At 43.3% G+C, this 18,436-nt stretch overlaps 2 protein-coding genes across 2 annotated transcripts; both read right to left on the bottom strand.

Moving 5' to 3' along the window:
• Window positions 1–6,268: 6,268 nt before the first annotated feature.
• LOC125530476 (mannose/glucose-specific lectin) lies at window positions 6,269–7,846 on the bottom strand. The gene is made up of 3 exons (XM_048694866.2): window positions 7,636–7,846; window positions 7,316–7,528; window positions 6,269–7,222 (listed from the first exon to the last, which is right to left on the bottom strand). The coding sequence occupies exons 1-3, from the start codon at window positions 7,639–7,641 to the stop codon at window positions 6,536–6,538; spliced, it is 906 nt and encodes a 301-aa protein (XP_048550823.1). The 5' UTR covers window positions 7,642–7,846; the 3' UTR covers window positions 6,269–6,535.
• Window positions 7,847–10,904: 3,058 nt separating this feature from the next.
• Window positions 10,905–18,217, bottom strand: LOC125530477 (uncharacterized). Its single transcript, XM_087524778.1, has 5 exons — window positions 18,157–18,217; window positions 17,961–18,007; window positions 15,682–16,293; window positions 12,743–12,799; window positions 10,905–11,390 (listed from the first exon to the last, which is right to left on the bottom strand). Exons 1-5 carry the CDS (start codon window positions 18,215–18,217, stop codon window positions 11,133–11,135), a joined length of 1,035 nt encoding a protein of 344 aa, XP_087380904.1. The 3' UTR covers window positions 10,905–11,132.
• Between the last annotated feature and the right edge of the window lie 219 nt (window positions 18,218–18,436).

Below are 18,436 nucleotides of genomic sequence, written 5' to 3'. Positions count from 1 at the left end.
CATAGGTTTTTGATTTAGGCATCACTTCAGTCATTCTGACTGGTTCTCCTGGACCCCACTTAACAGTACGGTGGTTCCTGTGACTCAACACAAAATAAAAGGAACTACGAAAGATCTAAGTCTTCGAGCTCCATAGGCTTCATAACGCGTCTTCTTTTGTCATAGTCTTCAATGTGAATATCTTCATATACCACCTTTGTCTTCAATGTCTTCATACATTTTTAGGGGTCATCTCTGGTAGTAAAACCGAATCAATGAGGGACTTCTACCTGTGTTTTCCTGCAATTCTCACAAACACATTAGTCCCTCAACTAGGTTTGTCGTCAATACTCCAAAACCAACTAGGGGTGGCACTAGATGCACTTACAAGTCTTAATCGCGAGGGTGCGAGATTGCTGAGTCCCCGTGACTCACAGATACTTCCAAAACTAGCTTGCAGGTGCCGTTGAACCGTGCAGATGATGCAACCAAGCTCAGGAGGAGCTCGATGAAGATCTTGTCCTTTGTGTTGTTTCGTTCTAGTTGATTAGTAGTGGAGCCCAGTTGGGGTCGATCGGGGACCGTGTCGCATTTGGGGTTCTTCTTTTGTTTTGGTTCCGTAGTCGGACCTTGATTGTATTTGGATGTTGTAATGCTTTATTCATGTAATTGTGTGAAGTGGAGATTGTAAGCCAACTATGTATCTCTTTCCCTTATGTATTACATGGGTTGTGTGAAGATTACCTCACTTGCGACATTGCTTTCAATGCGGTTATGCCTCTAAGTCGTGCTTCGACATGTGGGAGATATAGCCGCATCGAGGGCATTACACCATTCCACCCATACTCCACTCAGGTTAAGCTTGTTCTTACTTGTTGCATTCTGCATAACTGGATCCTCCAGTGGGGCTTTGATGAACACGTGCCTGAGGAGGAAGAGGTCGAGCCTGACGATGTTGTTAGCTCCGGCCATGGTGTGGAGGCATTTGACAATGACGCTTGGAAGAACAAAAGGTTGTAGTGGGCAGAGGCAATGTGGCTTAACAGAGGTCAGTGCAGGATTTGAAGAAGAAGAAGAAGAAGAAGAAGAAGAAGAAGAAGAAGAAGAAGAAGAAGAAGAAGAAGAAACATAAGAAGAGGAAGAGGAAGAGGAAGATCCGGTGGCAGCAACACCGATGAACTATCCCCTATTTAGCCAATGGCTCTTAATAATTTGAACTGTCATTTGATAGTAATTAGGATGAACTGTCATTTGTTTAACTAGCTGGTACTACATGTTCAGATTGTGTGTGGTAAGCTCACCACTAGTTAGAAGTGGTGACAACACCTTATGCAAGTTGCAACCAAACATCATGTCATATGTGCGTCTAATGCAATGCGGACAACCAAACGCCGGATCAAAAATGATTGTCTCATGCAACTAGGTACATGTAGACAACCAAACTATATGCATCTAGGGTCTTTTTGCTTGCATCCCCTCAAACCGGCTCAATAAAGCCAGGCTCACCGGGCCAGGCTGGATTGGCAATGTAACCAAACACGCCCCAAACTCCTTCCGAGTATCTTAGTTGACTAGTTGCGGAGTCTTTTGGATCATAACGTCTCAGCATGTTGATGGATGCCGAGGTTCCTTGTTATCTTGTGGGCATCTTCACCTTCACGCGCACACCATTCAGCGTATTCATCTGTCCATGTATGTGGTAGTCCGGTGGCTAAGGTTCCTTGTTATCTTGTTGGCATCCTCACGTACAGAATATTAGAAATGTCCATGTGTGCATGTATGTGGTAATATCCTGCATATAGTGTTCGATGGACCGGAATCCCGCGCAGCTAGCTAGTGTGTGCACTACCAATTTAAAGTAAAGTTATTCTTAAAATAGTGAATATATTACATCTGGATTTTTTTTTTTGCGGGGATTACATCTGGATATTTAAAGTTCAGTGTTTGCCTTACGTCAAAATAATTTAAGTTTCACATGTCTATTGAAAAATATATCAACATCTACAATACAAAAAATAGTTTCCGTACTATCAAAAAAAATATTTTATTATATATATTTGATGTTGTACATATTAACATAATTTTCCGTAAACTTGGTCAAATTTATAGAAGTTTGATTTAAAATAAAACCAGAATTTCAATAAATTTGGAATACAGTAAGAGAGTTTTATTGAGTTTGGGCGTCGCATATTGTTGGGATTACTAAACAAAGAAGAGTAATGAAAGTGAGTCTTCTGCGTCTCATATGTAACTCCCCTAACCCCTGATTGATCCTCTTGTAGTTATCTTTGATATAATGAAAACTGGGTCACAGCAGGGGCCTTCCCCTACACTCTCTCTCTATCTCCATATCTCTCTCATGAATTAATTATTTACTGGTAACAATGAATTGGTTGAATTACTCTTGGACGTTCCAACTTATTTTAGAAACACGATCTCCATTTATTTATTTATATGTTTCCGCAAATTAAATCCTGGCATTTCATTATCGGAAAGCGATAAACAATCCCATTATAGTGATATACACACACAAGGAATATAACATTAGCAACGCAATTATTCTCCACAGAGCTTTGGTTTGGCCGGTCACCGGAGGCAAGGAGAGGCTTCCATTTCTGATGCAGCTTGCGGAGAAGACGACATGTGCTCATTAGTTGTTCGTGTGGAGGCTAAGTGTCTCATGTGAAGCTTTATGTAATTCTCTTTGTGTTTAAAGTTGTATTTATGTAATTTGGACCTATGCAGCGGTCGCAAAAGCAATTTCACCCCTAACTTAGGAGGCAATGGTTTTAGGACATGCCCTGACCAAGCTAACTTTCTTTCCTATATTTTTTTGCGGTACATCGTGCTACTTCTGAAACCGGTAGTATTGAATCATTGCAGCGGTTAAATAGTGGGGTGGTTTTGTCATTTTATTGTTTCTTAATTTGTCAAATCCCTGGCGGTAACCATCCTCATGAAGCCTCGTCGTTGTCGTCGCCGGTCATCAATGACCATGTCCAACAATTGATCAGAGCTGGCCTCCGTGCCCTTCAAGTAGGAGCTCCAAGTCTCCTACCGGGCATCACATCAACCAGCAGGCCACGGAGTCGCCGCTACAGCGTCCGGCGCCGTGGTCGCTGTTGCTCCTTCTGAGATGCCCCCGCTGCTTGTGCCTGCGTCATTTGAGTGCAACCAGAAAACAATCGACTGATCACGTACGATCTAGTGCATCCGGACATGATCAATCAATCTATTGTACATGGTGATTTCCTCGGCCAAAAATACCGTTGGGCTTTTACTAAGAAAGAGGTTTTCGGCATGATATCTCAGATGAAAATGGGATTCTATCTTCACCTTTTACTGAGAAAAAGGTTTTCGATGTGATATCTCAGATGAAGCCGAATAAAGCACCGGGATCAGATGGGTTCCCGGTGGAATTCTATAAGAAATGTTGGCATGTCAAGGATGCCTTATGCCTATGTTTCATGACTTCTTCAATGGCCACCTGCAACTCTTCCATCTTAACTTCGGTACGATAATGTTGTTGCCAAAGAAAGAAGAAGTAGTTCGAATCGAGCAGTTTAGGTCAACCTGTCTCTTGAATGTGAGTTTCAAAATATTCACGAAAGTAGGCACCAATAGATTTACACGGATCGCCCATTCGGTGGTGCAACCGAGTCAGACTGCATTCATGCCTGGGAGACATATCCTAGAAGGGGTTGTTGTCTTACATGAAATCCATTCGAAGAAACTAGATGCGATGATCTTCAAGGTGGATTTTGAGAAGGCGTATGATAATGTCAAGTGGCCGTTCCTACAACAGGACATGTGCATGAAGGGGTTTAATGGAACATGGAGGAGTCAGGTGGATTTCTTCGTCCAAAAAGATAGTGTCGGGATTAAGATGAATGATGACATCGGTCATTATTTCTAGACTCATAAGGGCCTGAGACAAGAAGACCTGATGTCTCCTATCTTATTTAACATTGTGGCTGATATGTTGGCCGTGCTTATAGGTCGGGCCAAGGAGAATGGCCAAGTAGGTGGACTTGTTTCCCATTTGGTTGATGGGGGAGTTTCTATCCTACAATATGCCGATGACACTATTATCTTCATGGAGCATGATCTTGCAAAGGCTAGGAATATGAAACTAGTGTTGTGCCTCTTTGAACAATTGTCGGGACTAAAGATTAACTTTCACAAGAGCGAGTTGTTTTGCTTTGGTAGGGCCAAAGAGGAACAAGATATTTACCGATAATTATTCGGATGTGAATTGGGATCCTTACCGTTTAGTTATCTGGGCATTCCCATTCATCATCGTAAATTAACTAATAAAGAATGGAAATGCATCAAAAAACTAAGTTGCTGAAAGGGTAAGCTTATGTCCTATGGAGGTCGGCTGGTGCTGATCAATTCAGTACTAACTAGTATGTCGATGTTCCTGTTATCTTTCTTCGAGGTACCTAAAGGGGTACGGAAGAGACTAGACTTCTATCGATCTTGTTTTTCTAGCAGTCAGATGAGGTTAAGGCAAAATACCGCTTGGCAAGATGAGATATTATTTGCCGACCCAAAGACCGGGGGGGGGGGGGGGGGGGTCTTGGTATTGAGAACCTGGAGATTAAAAATAAATGCCTAATGAATGGTTATATTTGTTATCCGAAGAGACTGGTGCATGGTATGTGGGCACATATTTTACTGGAAAAATATTTACAATCTAAATCTCTGGCTCAGGTTACCATAAGACCTAATGATTCACCGTTTTGGAAGGAACTCATGAGAACAAAAGATATCTTCTTTCATAGGGTGAAATTCGTTGTTGGTAATGGAACAACAAGAAGGTTTTGGGAGGATATGTGGTTAGGAAAGACACCTCTAGCCCTATAGTATCCCACCTTGTATAATATTGTGCAACCTAAGGAGGATTACGTGACTACAGTATTATATGTGGTACCTTTATATATCTAGTTCAGGAGGTCTTTAGTAGGGGAACATTGAAGTTCCTGGCTACACTTGGTGCGGAGGTTGATGGATGTTCAACTCTCCGACCAACCGGACTACATTCACTGGAAGTTAACGGGAAATTGAGTGTTTACGGTTAAATCTATGTACTTGGATCTAATTAAGTCTGGCGCAATCCCAAGATCGATGCATATTTGGAAAGTTAAGGTTCCCTTGCGAATCAAAATTTTCATGTGGTTTGTCCACAAACAGGTGATCCTTAGCAACACCTCTTCATAGATGGGTAGATAGTGTATGATGTTGTTTTTGTGACCAAGATTAAACAACACCTCTTCATAGATTGCCCTCTCGCGAAATTACTTTAGCAAACCATTCATATAGCCGCTAACATTACTCCTTCAGCTAGTATTGATGCGTTATTTGGGACATGGCTAACTGGAGTGGAACCTGCTATTGTGGCATGTATTCGGATTGGAATATACGCGCTACTTTGGGCTATATGGAATTGTAGGAACGATATGATCTTTAACAGACAAATACTTCAAATTTCTTGCAGGTTATTTTCAAAGCTACGACATGGAACCATATGTGGTTGTTACTCACTCCTATGGACTTCAGGGAGCATTCGGTTACTGGGTGCAACCAGTGGGAGATGGTAGCACGGGGTATCTTCAACCGGCTTGGATGGCGGTCTCATAACGGAATAGATGTTTAGTCACTTTGTCCTATTTTCCAGCCAGTTGTGGCTATGATTTCACTTTGTCTTCATTTTTCTCTTTGCTCTGTTTGCGAGCTGTATTGGATCTCGGACTTTGCTAATTGCTGCCACTTTTTAATAATATGGTCGCATGCATCTTTCGGATGCAGAGGCCAGGGGTAATCCTCCTTTTTAAAAAAATACCGTCCGGGAAGAAGCCATCTCATGTCCGGTCCGGTCTCTGCAGTCCCGTTAAAGCACGAGAAGAAAACACACGGATTTTGTCTTCCAATTTTACCCCTTCAAAAAAATATACTACTGATATTTTCTAGTAGTATTGATGGACCCAGTCCATTAAATGACTAGAAATGGACAGTTTATATTATTTTGATCTACCGTAAAAGGTCTAAACTATGGGCAAGATCTCTTGTATGTGCATGAATGAATACATTGAATATTTTGACCCAAGAAATCATCTGTATGCACCCTTAGAAAAGAAAAGAAAAAAAATCATCTGTATGAGAGAGAGGGGAGAAGAGTCTCTTCTTCTATTGTAGGCTCATCCTAAATAATCTCCATGCACAGTATAATAAAATTATAAATCCATCTAATTAATGAATTAAAGTCAAAGGAGTGCATACATATCATATATATAAATACTAATTTTTTTCATATATATTCGGACGGCAAACTTACAGTAGTGTACATATATATTTGCATGTGAGCACACATACATGCATGCATGTTGCTAACGTACACGCAAGCTCGCATAAGTAATCCTTATTCACCACACACATGTATAGCATCATGCATAGTAGCTGCCTTGTTTTTTTAACACAACTCACTGGGCATGCGGTAGTACAATAGGTGTAAGAATGCATGCATAGTCTGGGTCGTTAATTAGCTACCAGATAGCTAGTCATCCAGCGGCACGACATAGGCACCGAAGCCGACGAGGCCGTCGGCGCTGGAGCGGCCGAAGAAGCCGACGATGGCCCCGGTATCCCGCACAGGCACGCTGAAGGCGGTGCCCACCGGGCACCCGAAGGGGCCGTAGTCGTCTTGGGTGGACTCGAACTTGAGCGAGGTGACGCCGTAGTCATCGTAGGTGCCGCTGATGAAGGTGACGTAGTTGTCCTCGTTCATGGCGATGTTGCGCTGCTGGCCTTTGGTCCTGGAGCCCCAGGGGCCAACGCTGATGCGCTGGCCGGCCTTGTCCAAGTAGTTGTAGGAGAAGCCGAAGACGCGGCCGCCGGACCTCTCGCTGCTGCGGACGGCGATGCTCTGCAGCTGCACCGGCATGTTGCTGGCGTAGAGGTCCCTGGAGGAGCCGAGGTGGCCGCCCCAGGGGCCAATCTTGACGGGGCACTCCTTGGCCCCCGGCACGTAGACGCCCAGGGACTTGAGGGTGTCGTCGGAGTGGCCGAAGAAGGCCACCACCTCGTTCTTGCCCTGCCGCAGCGGCACGCTGAATGCGTCGCCCGCCGGACACCCGTACGTGCCGCGGTCCCCCTGGTTGGTGACTATCTTGAGCGAGGTCACCCCTCTGCTGTTGGAGGTGCCGCTCACATCGTTCACATGCTCCCCCTGGTTCATATAAATCTGCATGCATGCATGCGCTCAAATTTCTCAAATTTCTGCATGCATGTTGGAGTGGCCCAAAAGAGAGAGAGAGCGAGCGTGTGTGCTGTGTACCGTTTTGACGCCTCCCCAGGTGTTGCCCCATGTGCCGACGTTGATGGCCCCTCCGGTCTGGTCCACGTAGGTGAAGGAGAAGCCAACGATGCAGCCTCCAGGGGTTTCGTTGCTATACACGGTGATGCTGATGAGGCGTTGGGGGCTGCTGTAGCTGTTGATGTCGCAAAGTTTTCCGCTGGGTAGACCCCATGAACCAATCTTCACTGCGCCCTATATACATCCCCATACCACACAAACCAATCTGGATTTAGCTAGTGCTCAATCACAAGCAAATCACATCATATGTAAGTAGTATGCATGCAGCTGCAATCACTTACCGCCATTCGATCAAGATGCAACTAGCTAGAGCTGGCTAGTGGCTAGCTAGCTAGGGAACGTACGTGAAGCTAGCTAGCCAGCCTGAGAGTGAGATGGATGATTGCTAGTGTGTAAGCCCCGCTATTTATAGCAAGCCCTAGCTTACGAATGCATATATTCACCACGCATCCATTGATTAGTTGATATTTCTAGTTATCCCGGCCAGTCGAATTCAACAAGCATAGACACGCACAATCACATACTTAAGCTTCTAGTAGACGGGCAAAGTCATCAGACATCTCGCTGTTTAGGGATAGGCCGCACACCATGGAATATTCAATCTTAGTGAGATACACGGGACGCCAAACCTGAGATTGCCGCATACCATGAAAAGAATATTTCGTCTTAGAGCATCTCTAGCAGACCCCTTGAACCGTAAAATTGGAAACGCGATTTTCAGTTCGCGGAAAATGCGTTTCAAAGGTCAGTTTGAGCTGTGGCTGAACGAATCCCTCAAACTTAAACTATAGAACCGGATATTTGCTTATATTTTCTTCTACGTCTTCTTCTTACTCTCGCACGTGTCAACGGTCAGCTAGCTCGCTCCTACAAAGCCGGCGGACAACACACGAAGCGGCCAAATACAGAGCCGCCGACGTCCAGGACGGCTCGCACGAAGCGCCCCGGCCCCATAGTCCGATGCCATAGCTGCTTGAATGGATCGATTGATCCAGGAGCTAGCTAGCTAGCTTCCATCGCCGTAGCTGCTTGAATGGATCGATCGAGTCGATCCATGAGCTAGCTAGCTAGCTCCCGTCGCCGCAGCTGCTGTAAGCGCCGAGTTTCCAGCGAATTCCATGGCGGAAGGCCAACGGAGTCCCAAGCGCTGGCTTACCGACACATGCATGTTCGCATATATTCAGCACACACCCATTGATTAGTTGATATTTCTACTTATCCCCGCCAGTCCAATCCAACAAGCATAGATACACGTTTCATTTCGCATAGACACACACAAGCACATAGTTGAGCCTCTAGTAGATGGATAAAGTCACCAGACATCTCGCTGTTTACGGATAGGTCGCATACCATGAAAAGAATATTCTATCGTAGTGAGACACACCGGACGCCAGACCTGAGATTGGTTGCATACCATGGAAAGAATATTTCGTCTTATAGCATCTTTAGCAGACGCCTTAAAGCGCGAAACTAAAAATGCGGTTTTCAATTTACGAAAAACGTGTTTTAAGGGTCGGTTTGAGTTGCGGCCGAACAGACCCCTCAAATTTAAACTGTAGAACCAAATATTCTCTTGTATTTTTTCCCACGTTTTTTTCCTCTCGCGCGTATCTACGGTCAGCTAGCTCGCTCCTACTAAGTCGACGGACAACGCACAAATCAGCCAAAAACAGAGCCTCAGGTGTCCAGCGCGGCTCGCACGAAGCGCCCCAGCGTCCATCGCCGTAGCTGCTTGACTGGATCGATCGAATCGATCCAGGAGCTAGCTAGCTAGCTCCCGTCGCCGTAGCTGCTTGAATGAATCGATTGAATCGTTCCAGGAGCTAGCTAGCTAGCTCCCGTCGCCGCAGCTGTTGTAAGCGTCGAGTTTCCGGCAAGTTTCATGACGGAAGGTCATCGGAGCCCTGAGCGCTAGCTTGCCGACGGATGCATGTTTGCATATATTCACCACACACCCATTGATTAGTTGATATTTCTAGTTATCCCCGCCAGTCCAATCCAATAAGCATAGATACACTCAAGTACATAGTTGAGCCTCTAGTAGATGGATAAAGTCACCTGACATCTGGTTGTGTACGGATAGGCCGCATACAATAGAAATAATATTATGTCTTAGTGAGACACACCGGACGCCAAACCTGAGATTGGTCACATATCATGGAAAGAATATTTTGTCTTAGAGCATCTCTAGCAAACTCCTTAAACCGCGGAACTGAAAACGCGATTTTCAGTTCGCGGAAAAGCGTTTTCAGGGTCGGTTTGAGCTGCGGCCGAACAAACTCCTCGAACATAAACTGTAAAACCGAATATTTGCTTACATTTTTGTCCCCGCGTCTTCTTCTTCCTCTCGCCCGTGTCCACGTCAGCTAGCTCGCTCCTACGAAGCCGGCAGACAGCGCAAGAATCGGCCAAATACGGAGCCAGCGGTGTCTAGGACGGCTCGCATGAAGCGCCCCTAGCGTCCGTTGTCGTAGCTGCTTGAATGGATCAATCGAACCGATTCAGGAGCTAGCTAGCTAGCTCCCGTCACCGTAGTTGCTTGAACGGATCGATCGAATCGATCCAGGAGCTAGCTCCCGTCGCCGCAACTGTCGTAAGCGTCGAGTTTCCGACGAGTTCCATGGCGAAAGGTCACCGGAGCCCGTGTGTGCATGGCGGAATTCCCTTCTCGCGTAGCGTTGACCGGTTTTTAGGGAACCCTCATCTTTGCCTCCAAATTTGTAAATAAAAGGGTTGTGGAGGTGGATTCTCAGGGGCATGAGAAAATTTACGGGTTTGACCATTTTTATGGGCTCTATTCAAGGTGTTTTTTAATAGCAAAAAATAAAAACATCATTTTTTATCGGTTTGACTATTTTTTAAGAAGTCTGCTAGAGATGCTCTTAGTGAGACACACCGGACGCCAAACCTGAGATTTGAACACCAGCAGACTGAAGTTGATGAATGTGAGTATGCCTTCTCTCTTCTCTTAAGTACAATCATATTGGAGATGTGTGCACTCTTATTTTATTATGCTCTAATATTAGGGTAATATTTAAAAAGAAGGAGCATGGTCTTATACGAATTCAAAGAACTTCTGTGCTGAGTAAATTGTTCATTAATTTATTCCATTGAAGAAACATAATGACATAATATATCCTATTTATGGGACTTACTAGCAACATAATATGACACCACTAAAACATTATTCCCAAAACTAACATGGCCGATATGTCAGGCCTACATAGCGTGATATGTAGACACATATTTTTGCAGGGCGTCTGGCCTGACTAGGCTTCACACTTGCCACTAATCTCGGTATCCTCCCTGCTGCTTTGTCCAACAAGTAGGGAGTCGGGTCGGGGTTGGCTTGACCATTCTGTGTGGGGCAGCCTTTACCAGCGAAACCTTACAAAAGTAAGTATCAAGCCACGTAAGGCCGACGTTTGGGCAATATGTTCTTTGAACTAGGTGTTGGGGCGTGCCTGGTTGTACTCGCCCCTTTAACACTCTTTTCTATTCTAATTAGCATTTGGGATAATTGCTTTAGCTAAGAAACTTAGCAGCAAAAATAGAAATATATACTTTACAGAGAAAGCTCATTATAGATCTGAAGATGAAACATCTGACTGACAATAGTGCACTTAACATAAGCAGCAACGTAGGTTTAGTGTCTTGAAAAGCATGTGATAAGAGGACCCAAAAGCAACAGATAGGTTATCACAGGATATAACATAATTAGGAGTACTTAGTGCTAGATTATATTGACACAGGGGCTGCATCATCTTCGATGGTGCATCTAGAGGTAGTGCACGGTGAGGACCAGGCGGCGCTTTGAAGTTATCCTGAAACGAAATGCATAGATGTCTCCCTCGCGAATGTTGGCGCGGCGACAAAACTCAGGCCAGTTGGTGGTTATAGTGGCCCTTTTGTCCATTCCTAGCATGATGCAACATTCGGCGAGCAGATGGCGGTCTGCAAGTCTGACCATGAGTGTATCATTGTTTGGATCAATGTAGTCCTGCAAGTTCTCTTCAGTATAGTTAACCTGAAAATACTGGTAGAAGAAAGTAAGTTATTTACATGGACATAAATTGTTGTGTGATATGGAAGATAAGAGCGTGTTCTATGGATATTCATGATATTAATGGTGTTAGCAAAGTACTGTTATTCACTACACGTCTTGAGGACCCAACATTCTGAATGGTCAAGTAAAATGGCTCATGAAAGAGCAAAGAGAAGTCAATATTTCTGGTGTGCAATTGACGATTTGAGTATGTACAGCTTAGTGTATGAACAGAGAACAAACGAATGAAAAAATGGTAAGCTAGAAAAGGCAAAGTAGAAATTTCATAAGTGGTAGGAGAAAAATAACAACAGATCAGGTGTTGATCAGGTGAGAAAGGGAATATAATTGGTATTTGTAACATAAGTAAACTGCTGACTGTTAAGTAGTATGAACAGAATATGATTTGTTATATTTTAAGCATGGATAGAACAATAGTATAAATAGGAAAATATGTGCAACTTTCGTTTGTATCATCACAAAGTTACAGTTGTAAAGGTAATTAAAATGCATAAGAAAACAACATTTCATATTCTGTAAAATGGCTGGTGAAGCTCATGAAAAGAGTGAAGTAGTAAAGGAAGATGAAGAACTAAAAATAGATGTGCTTGTAATTGAATGGTCGACTACAGTAGATTATAGAGCTCTAAGAAAAAACAAGTAATATTGTAAAAGCGAGTTCAATGAATCTGATTGAGTATAACTAAGTATGAGAGTGGTAAAGAATGGCGATGAAAGAAAATTGGGCTTACACAAGGCAAATTAATCATTTTCATATACAGTGTGCGGATGGCATTAAAGCATTAGTAGTGGTGTTGAAAAGATAAGGTTAAAAGCACAGATACTCGGTTAGAATAAATGAGCATCTTTTCTGTTAAAAAAACAATAAAAAGTGGGAGTTGTGTGGTATGGAGATACAACTTGCTACATTATGAAGTTAGTAAACATTGAATAGGCTGTGCATTTGAGCATACCATGCGCTGGCCTGGTTGGCAAATGTCTTGTTGATTGTGCACACGTAGTACTTGATGTCTGGCTCTTTGTGCCAAAACATAGCAAAGAGAGTGTCTACTTGGTGCTCATAGAGGAGGCTTAGAGTCTGTAAATGGACTTGTTTGGAATGCGGGCATTTTTTCCAAGAGGAGGCTCAGAGTTGAGACTTAAGGTGACCATGCTTGTTATCATGATGCCAACCCTGATTTTTCAGTACAAATCCAGTTCTGAGTCCACTCGACCAATAAATGGTTGTTGATGGAAACACCTTAATCCCCCCTCCCTTTCAATGATCACAAGAGCTTAACTAACTGACAGAGTTCTAATAATTGCCTGAGCTGGTATTGTACATGTAGAGGATGTTCACCGATCCTGCCAGATGCCCGCCAACAAGCTTGTCGTCGGTTCTACACAAGCAGCAAAACCGATCAGATTAGCCATTTCGGATGTTACTCAGATGACGAGAACGGTTATAAAATTACGCCGATTGGCGGCATATTTTTTGTTTTTCCATCAAATCTGAAAAACAGTGAATGTCTCCCACTGAAGTTCAGTATTTGGCTAATGCAAAACTGCAAATAAAATACTTGCGTACGGAAAGCATAAATCGTCATTAAAAAGGGCAAATTAGCAGTACTACTTGTGCGGACAACAGATTTATGGCCAAACCATTGCAAAGGTAGCACTCTCCAAGAAAACGGGGAAAAACACTCAACAAAGAGGCGTATGTAGCATGATGGAGCAGCTAATCATCCAGTTGGTTGTTAAAGGTTAATTTTATCAGACGGGCCTGTAGACTGATATTTCCAACTGGAGATTTGATAGACAATCCGGGGAGAAAGTTCTTTATGAAGGGCACCGAGAAGCACTGAGATGAAAAACACACGAGCAATTAGTAAGCAATTATCTCTTATCAATCCTTGTCGACAATCTTCATGATAAAGTAGAAGCCAGAAAAGGGATCTGCGAGCCAACATATGAATATGAACATACAACATAACCATCTATGGAAATCTAATTAGTAAGCAATATGTCTTCTCAATCCTTGTCGACAATCTTCATGATAAAGTAGAAGCCACAAAAGGGATCTCCGAGCCAACATATGAATATGAACATACAACATAACCATCTATAAAAATCTAGATGACAAAAATATCATACAAAGGGTTGGGATTAGAGTGGACCAACAACAAAGGCTCCTGATCTGCTTCTATTCAATCAAAACACCATAAGGAAGGATAACTAATACACAAAGGGTAGACGAGACAATCTGCTGATTCAATTAAAGGTACTCAACAACTGTATAAACATACTCATAATGGTAATGCTGTAAAATGTGATTCTGTGCTAGATCTGATTCAGCACTAATCAGCCAGGCATCAAATTAATTTTTGAATGAAGGACATGAAGCATAATAGGGTGCAGAAACCTCCTCTTCAGGACATGAAGAGAATTCACAAAAGGAATAGAATAATCTTCAAACAGGAGAGCGGGTAGCGAGGAACTTGGAAATGAGAAAATATTCTTTCAACTCACTATCAAATGGTCAAAGATAATGCCTATTCAAAACTGGTACTCACTTTCAAAATAAACAAGAGAAACAAAAAAAATCCTCATGTATAAATACAATGAAAAAATGTGAGAGAACATAATAAATGAAATGAAGTTCGGATAAAATTAATTTTTCTTTAGGTGGATAAACTTCTGATCAGGATGACCCCACAGAAGTTACTTGGAAGATGGAATAGGTGCACAGTCCATAAATATATAGATTTCAAAGTTATTTTTCTTTGATGTTTTACTGAATGGCATATATGCTTCTATAGCCACATAATTTTCTTTTCTACACTCTGAACAAGTTCTCACGAAAACGAGGGCTAAAAGCAGCAACAACTATTCACTAATCAATATAAGAAAGATGATACAAAGGAAGAGCTCGTTCAATTCTGTCTCCAACAACAACAGTGGCAGAACTGATCTTCTCAAGATACCCTCATATATATGAACTGGGTGTGTGGAATTTCAAATAAGTGAAATGATATTTACATGTACTGTTGTAAAGGATCTAAACATCAATGTTTGCTTGTTCACAGAAGCATCTTACTGGCTTACTGCATAACCATCCAATGCAGGGCAATGAACAATAACAACCTCTTGTTAGATAGGAAAAAAAGATATTACAAAAACAAAACAGATGGTTCATGACATTAAACCACGTCCAAATCATAAACTCGAACTAACTTTGTACCGTGTTCACTTACCAAAACCAGTCCCCCGACCACTTCTTGGATGTTCTGAATTTCTAAGCCAACATTCTCATTCACTGCGCCTCTCCTGACCAGCAAAAGAGTTCAGGACATGTCAGTATAATTCACACTTGTTGGCAGGAAGTGAAAAATTGATCCTAAATTTAGTACTCCCTCCATTCCATTTTCACATGGAGTATTGCATAATTCAATACGTGTGAAATGAAAGCACTGAATAATTAAAAGTAGCAAAACAGTTATGCAGGAGATGAGATGGGATGAGGGCGTATTGTGCGTTGGGGTAGTGGAAGTGGGCGAAGAACTCTTGCACGCCGTCGAACGAATTCACCTGCCCACCAGGTCGACGCAACTCTCCCCGGACGCGCCGATGCGGCCGTCATTCTGCTGCACGAGCAGCAGCAGCATGCCCCGGACTGCCGGGACCAGAGCCCGGTCTCCTGTTCCCACAGCACGTCGTCGACGACCCCGCCGAACCGGATCGGCGCGGTATCGATCGACCATCCCAGCACGGCCACGACACGCCACTTCAAATGCATTTTGTTTGTTTGTTCTGTATTTTCAGTTAACAGTACTCCAGCAAGGAGTAACAAGCAAGGTGGTTACCATCAACATTTAACGGTGGACAGGATTTAGATGATCATTTGGCAATGGGCAGGATTTAGAGGATCATTTACCACCATCATCATTTCCCTCGACAAGTACTCCTACTTCTGTCTACATGATTTAGAGGATCATTTTACAGTGGGCAGGAGTACAACACATCTAAATCCTGCGTACACAATAACACAATACAGGGAGTACTGCTGGAGTAGTTGCAGTTTGTACTCCTTGAGCAGTACTCTAGAGCAAAAGCTACAGATTTGCCCAGCTTTTCTAATGATTTACTGCTACAGCTACAGATTACTCCTTGCCATCACAAATGGTACAATACTCTAGAGAAAACCACAGCACTCCTTGCCATCACAAATCATAGTACTAACACAAAAAATTGGATTGCTAGAAATTGGACAGGGAGCAGGTACCTTGTCTGGTACGTCGTCGTGGTCACACCTCCGCCTGCCCGTAGCATCACTTAGTGGTGTGCGGCAGCAGCTCCTCCTACCCGTAGCAGCACCTCGTGGTGGACGGCAACTTGGGGTCTCGCGTCCACCAGCGCCAGGAGCTTGGCAGCGGCGGAGGGTGCTGCAGCGATATTCTCCTGCCCGCGGCAGCACCTCGAAGGTGTCCAGCCGCCGCAGCTCCCATCTGGTGGTTGTGCTGGCCCGGATCCGGCGTGTACGTCCTCGCAGCCACCGTATCCTTCCTCGCTGACGCCAGATCCGGGGATTCGTCGCTGGCTTGGAGCAAAAAGTTAAAAAAAAATTAGGTGGAACGGAGACCCGAGGCAAGGCGAGGCGGCGGCGCCGAGGGGAGGCGACACAGCAAGGGGAAAGGAGAGAGGCGAGAGCTGAGAGGAGCCCCGCGGCGGCGAGGGCGGAGAGGCGGGGGGAGAGGCGAGAGCTGAGAGGAGCGTGGCGGCGGCGGCTGCGAGGCGAGGGGAGTGAATGGAGTAGAGTGAGAGGGACGAGTCGGGAGTGCGGGTTGAATACGGAAAATACGAGGTCGTTTTTGCAAAATGACCAGCGCCGACGTGGCTATCGCGAGCTAGCGTCCTTGATGCGCAGCTGAATGGTTTTAATGAGACTAGCACACTGCCACGGGCCTTTTAATTTTTGTTCTGATTGTATATATACATGTATTGTTGTATATAACTCGATGATTTTTTAGTCCCTTCCAACAACATCACGTCAACATTCTTGTCGAATGGATTCCTTCTGAACATCAACATAATACATCTTTATCTCTTTCATACCCTGCAAAAAATAGACATATATAAAAATAAGAAGGGGAGACACATTTTGTATTATCATGTGCAACAGTATATAAAAAAGAATAATTATTTGTATGCATCTCTTTCAGTTGAGTAACACTCGATAAGGTTTCAGTCCATCTATCATAAAGCTTTGTCAATGGACATTTTCAAAGCATCATTGGAAACCATCAGTTGTTATCTCTATTTTGTAGTGTAAAACTTCCAAATCCTTCTAAATTTTATTTGTAATATCCTTGTTAATAAAACTAACACTCGGCCAAAGACAGCAGGCCTAACCTGTAAATGTACTTAACAATGAAGACAAGACAATGATCCATCATCAGTTTAATTACTTGTAGAAAGCCAGTTCATCTTGATTCCTGAACTTCTTACCTACAAAAACGTTGATAGATTTTTTCCAGTTAACAATATTCTAATGGTTGGCGACAAGAACGCCAATATACATTGAAAGTTAACAATAGGACAATATACATTGGAGTTAATCTGCATAATTTACTTGATAATTTAAGAAGGAATCATATTTGGCTCGCTGTTCTCGATGGTTATCACATAGAACTTGATGTCTGCAAAATTGGTGTCTGCATCCTCAAGGCGATTCCAGAAAACTGAAGAGATTCTTAGTGAATTAGCTTCTGATCATAGAAAACAAGTTCCCATGTATGTGCAACAAATTTATGCAAGACTAATGGCTCCAAACCATATATATGCGCTCTGTATGAAGGTTTTACAGCTTGATAATGGAAAACAATGTCACCTAGATGCAATGTAGCAATTTCCAAAATTGCTTATGAGTGTTATATAAAGATGGCGCTAATTAGTTGGGCATGGGAATCAGTTCTAGCAAGATGGCACTTTTCCATTACGACTCAGGTTTCAAACCAAAACAAGACCTCTAGGAAAATTGATGTTCTGAAAAATCATGAGTCTACATAGCAATGAGAAAAATAATGAACATTTAACAATAAAAGTGCAAGACAATGTCATCCATATTTTAATGCATTGCACATATATGATGCAAGAGAAAACATTAGAAAGATTGTTAGAAGGATGAAATTCAAATCAGAGAGTACTAAATTAAATAGAACATTACAAATACTGAAGGACCAACATAAAGACACATTACTTCAGCGCGAGTAATTTTGTAAGAACCAAGAACATGGCTATCATTGGTAGCATCAGCCATGTCGATAATTGCTCATTTTGATCATTTCTTGTGGTATGAAATTGATCACAAAATCATCCTTCGAAATTGTATATATGATAGATGTATAATGCATTTTTTCTGAGCAATGGACGCATATTCTGAACCTATGTATAAGCAATAATAATTCGATACTGAAGCACAAATTTAGGAATCCCCATTCATGCCCGCATCATCCAAAAATCAGCCATCTGATGTTTAGGAGCTACAGGCTGAAGAAGACAAACCTGAAGAGTAGGTAGTCGACCAGAATTGTGCCAGTGCCAAAGAAGCACTGCAAGCACAACATTGGCATGGTTAGGATTAGTCAATCTTAATCCCAATCATCCAGGCAACATTTGGCATGTTTAGGAATAGTCCGATCTTAATCCCAATCAACCATGCCGGCTAATCTTAAATCCACACGAACCCCAGCACGGGTACCTCCGTCCACACGAACAAATAGCACCCACACGAAGAAAAGACAGCAGGACGCCCAATTCATCGCAGCCGACCACAGACCGGCGAAACCCGCACGGCACCCTCTGCAGGTGGAAAGGATTCTTCACCCGTGGAAACAATTCTTCAGGTACAGAAGGTTTATTTCATCCTTGAGGGTTGGACCAACATTTGATTTGCTGGAGGGGGGCGGCCTTGCAGGTAGGCGACGGGCGGAGCCCAGGAGGCGCCTCACCTTGATGCGCGTGGCGGGTTCCTGGAGGCG

Source organism: Triticum urartu, chromosome 5A, assembly GCF_056163025.1.
Source record: "Triticum urartu cultivar PI428250 chromosome 5A, HENAU_Tu73, whole genome shotgun sequence".
Lineage (NCBI taxonomy): Eukaryota > Viridiplantae > Streptophyta > Magnoliopsida > Poales > Poaceae > Triticum > Triticum urartu.
Note: the sequence above shows the minus strand (reverse complement) of the source record. Positions and strands in the feature narration are given on the sequence as shown.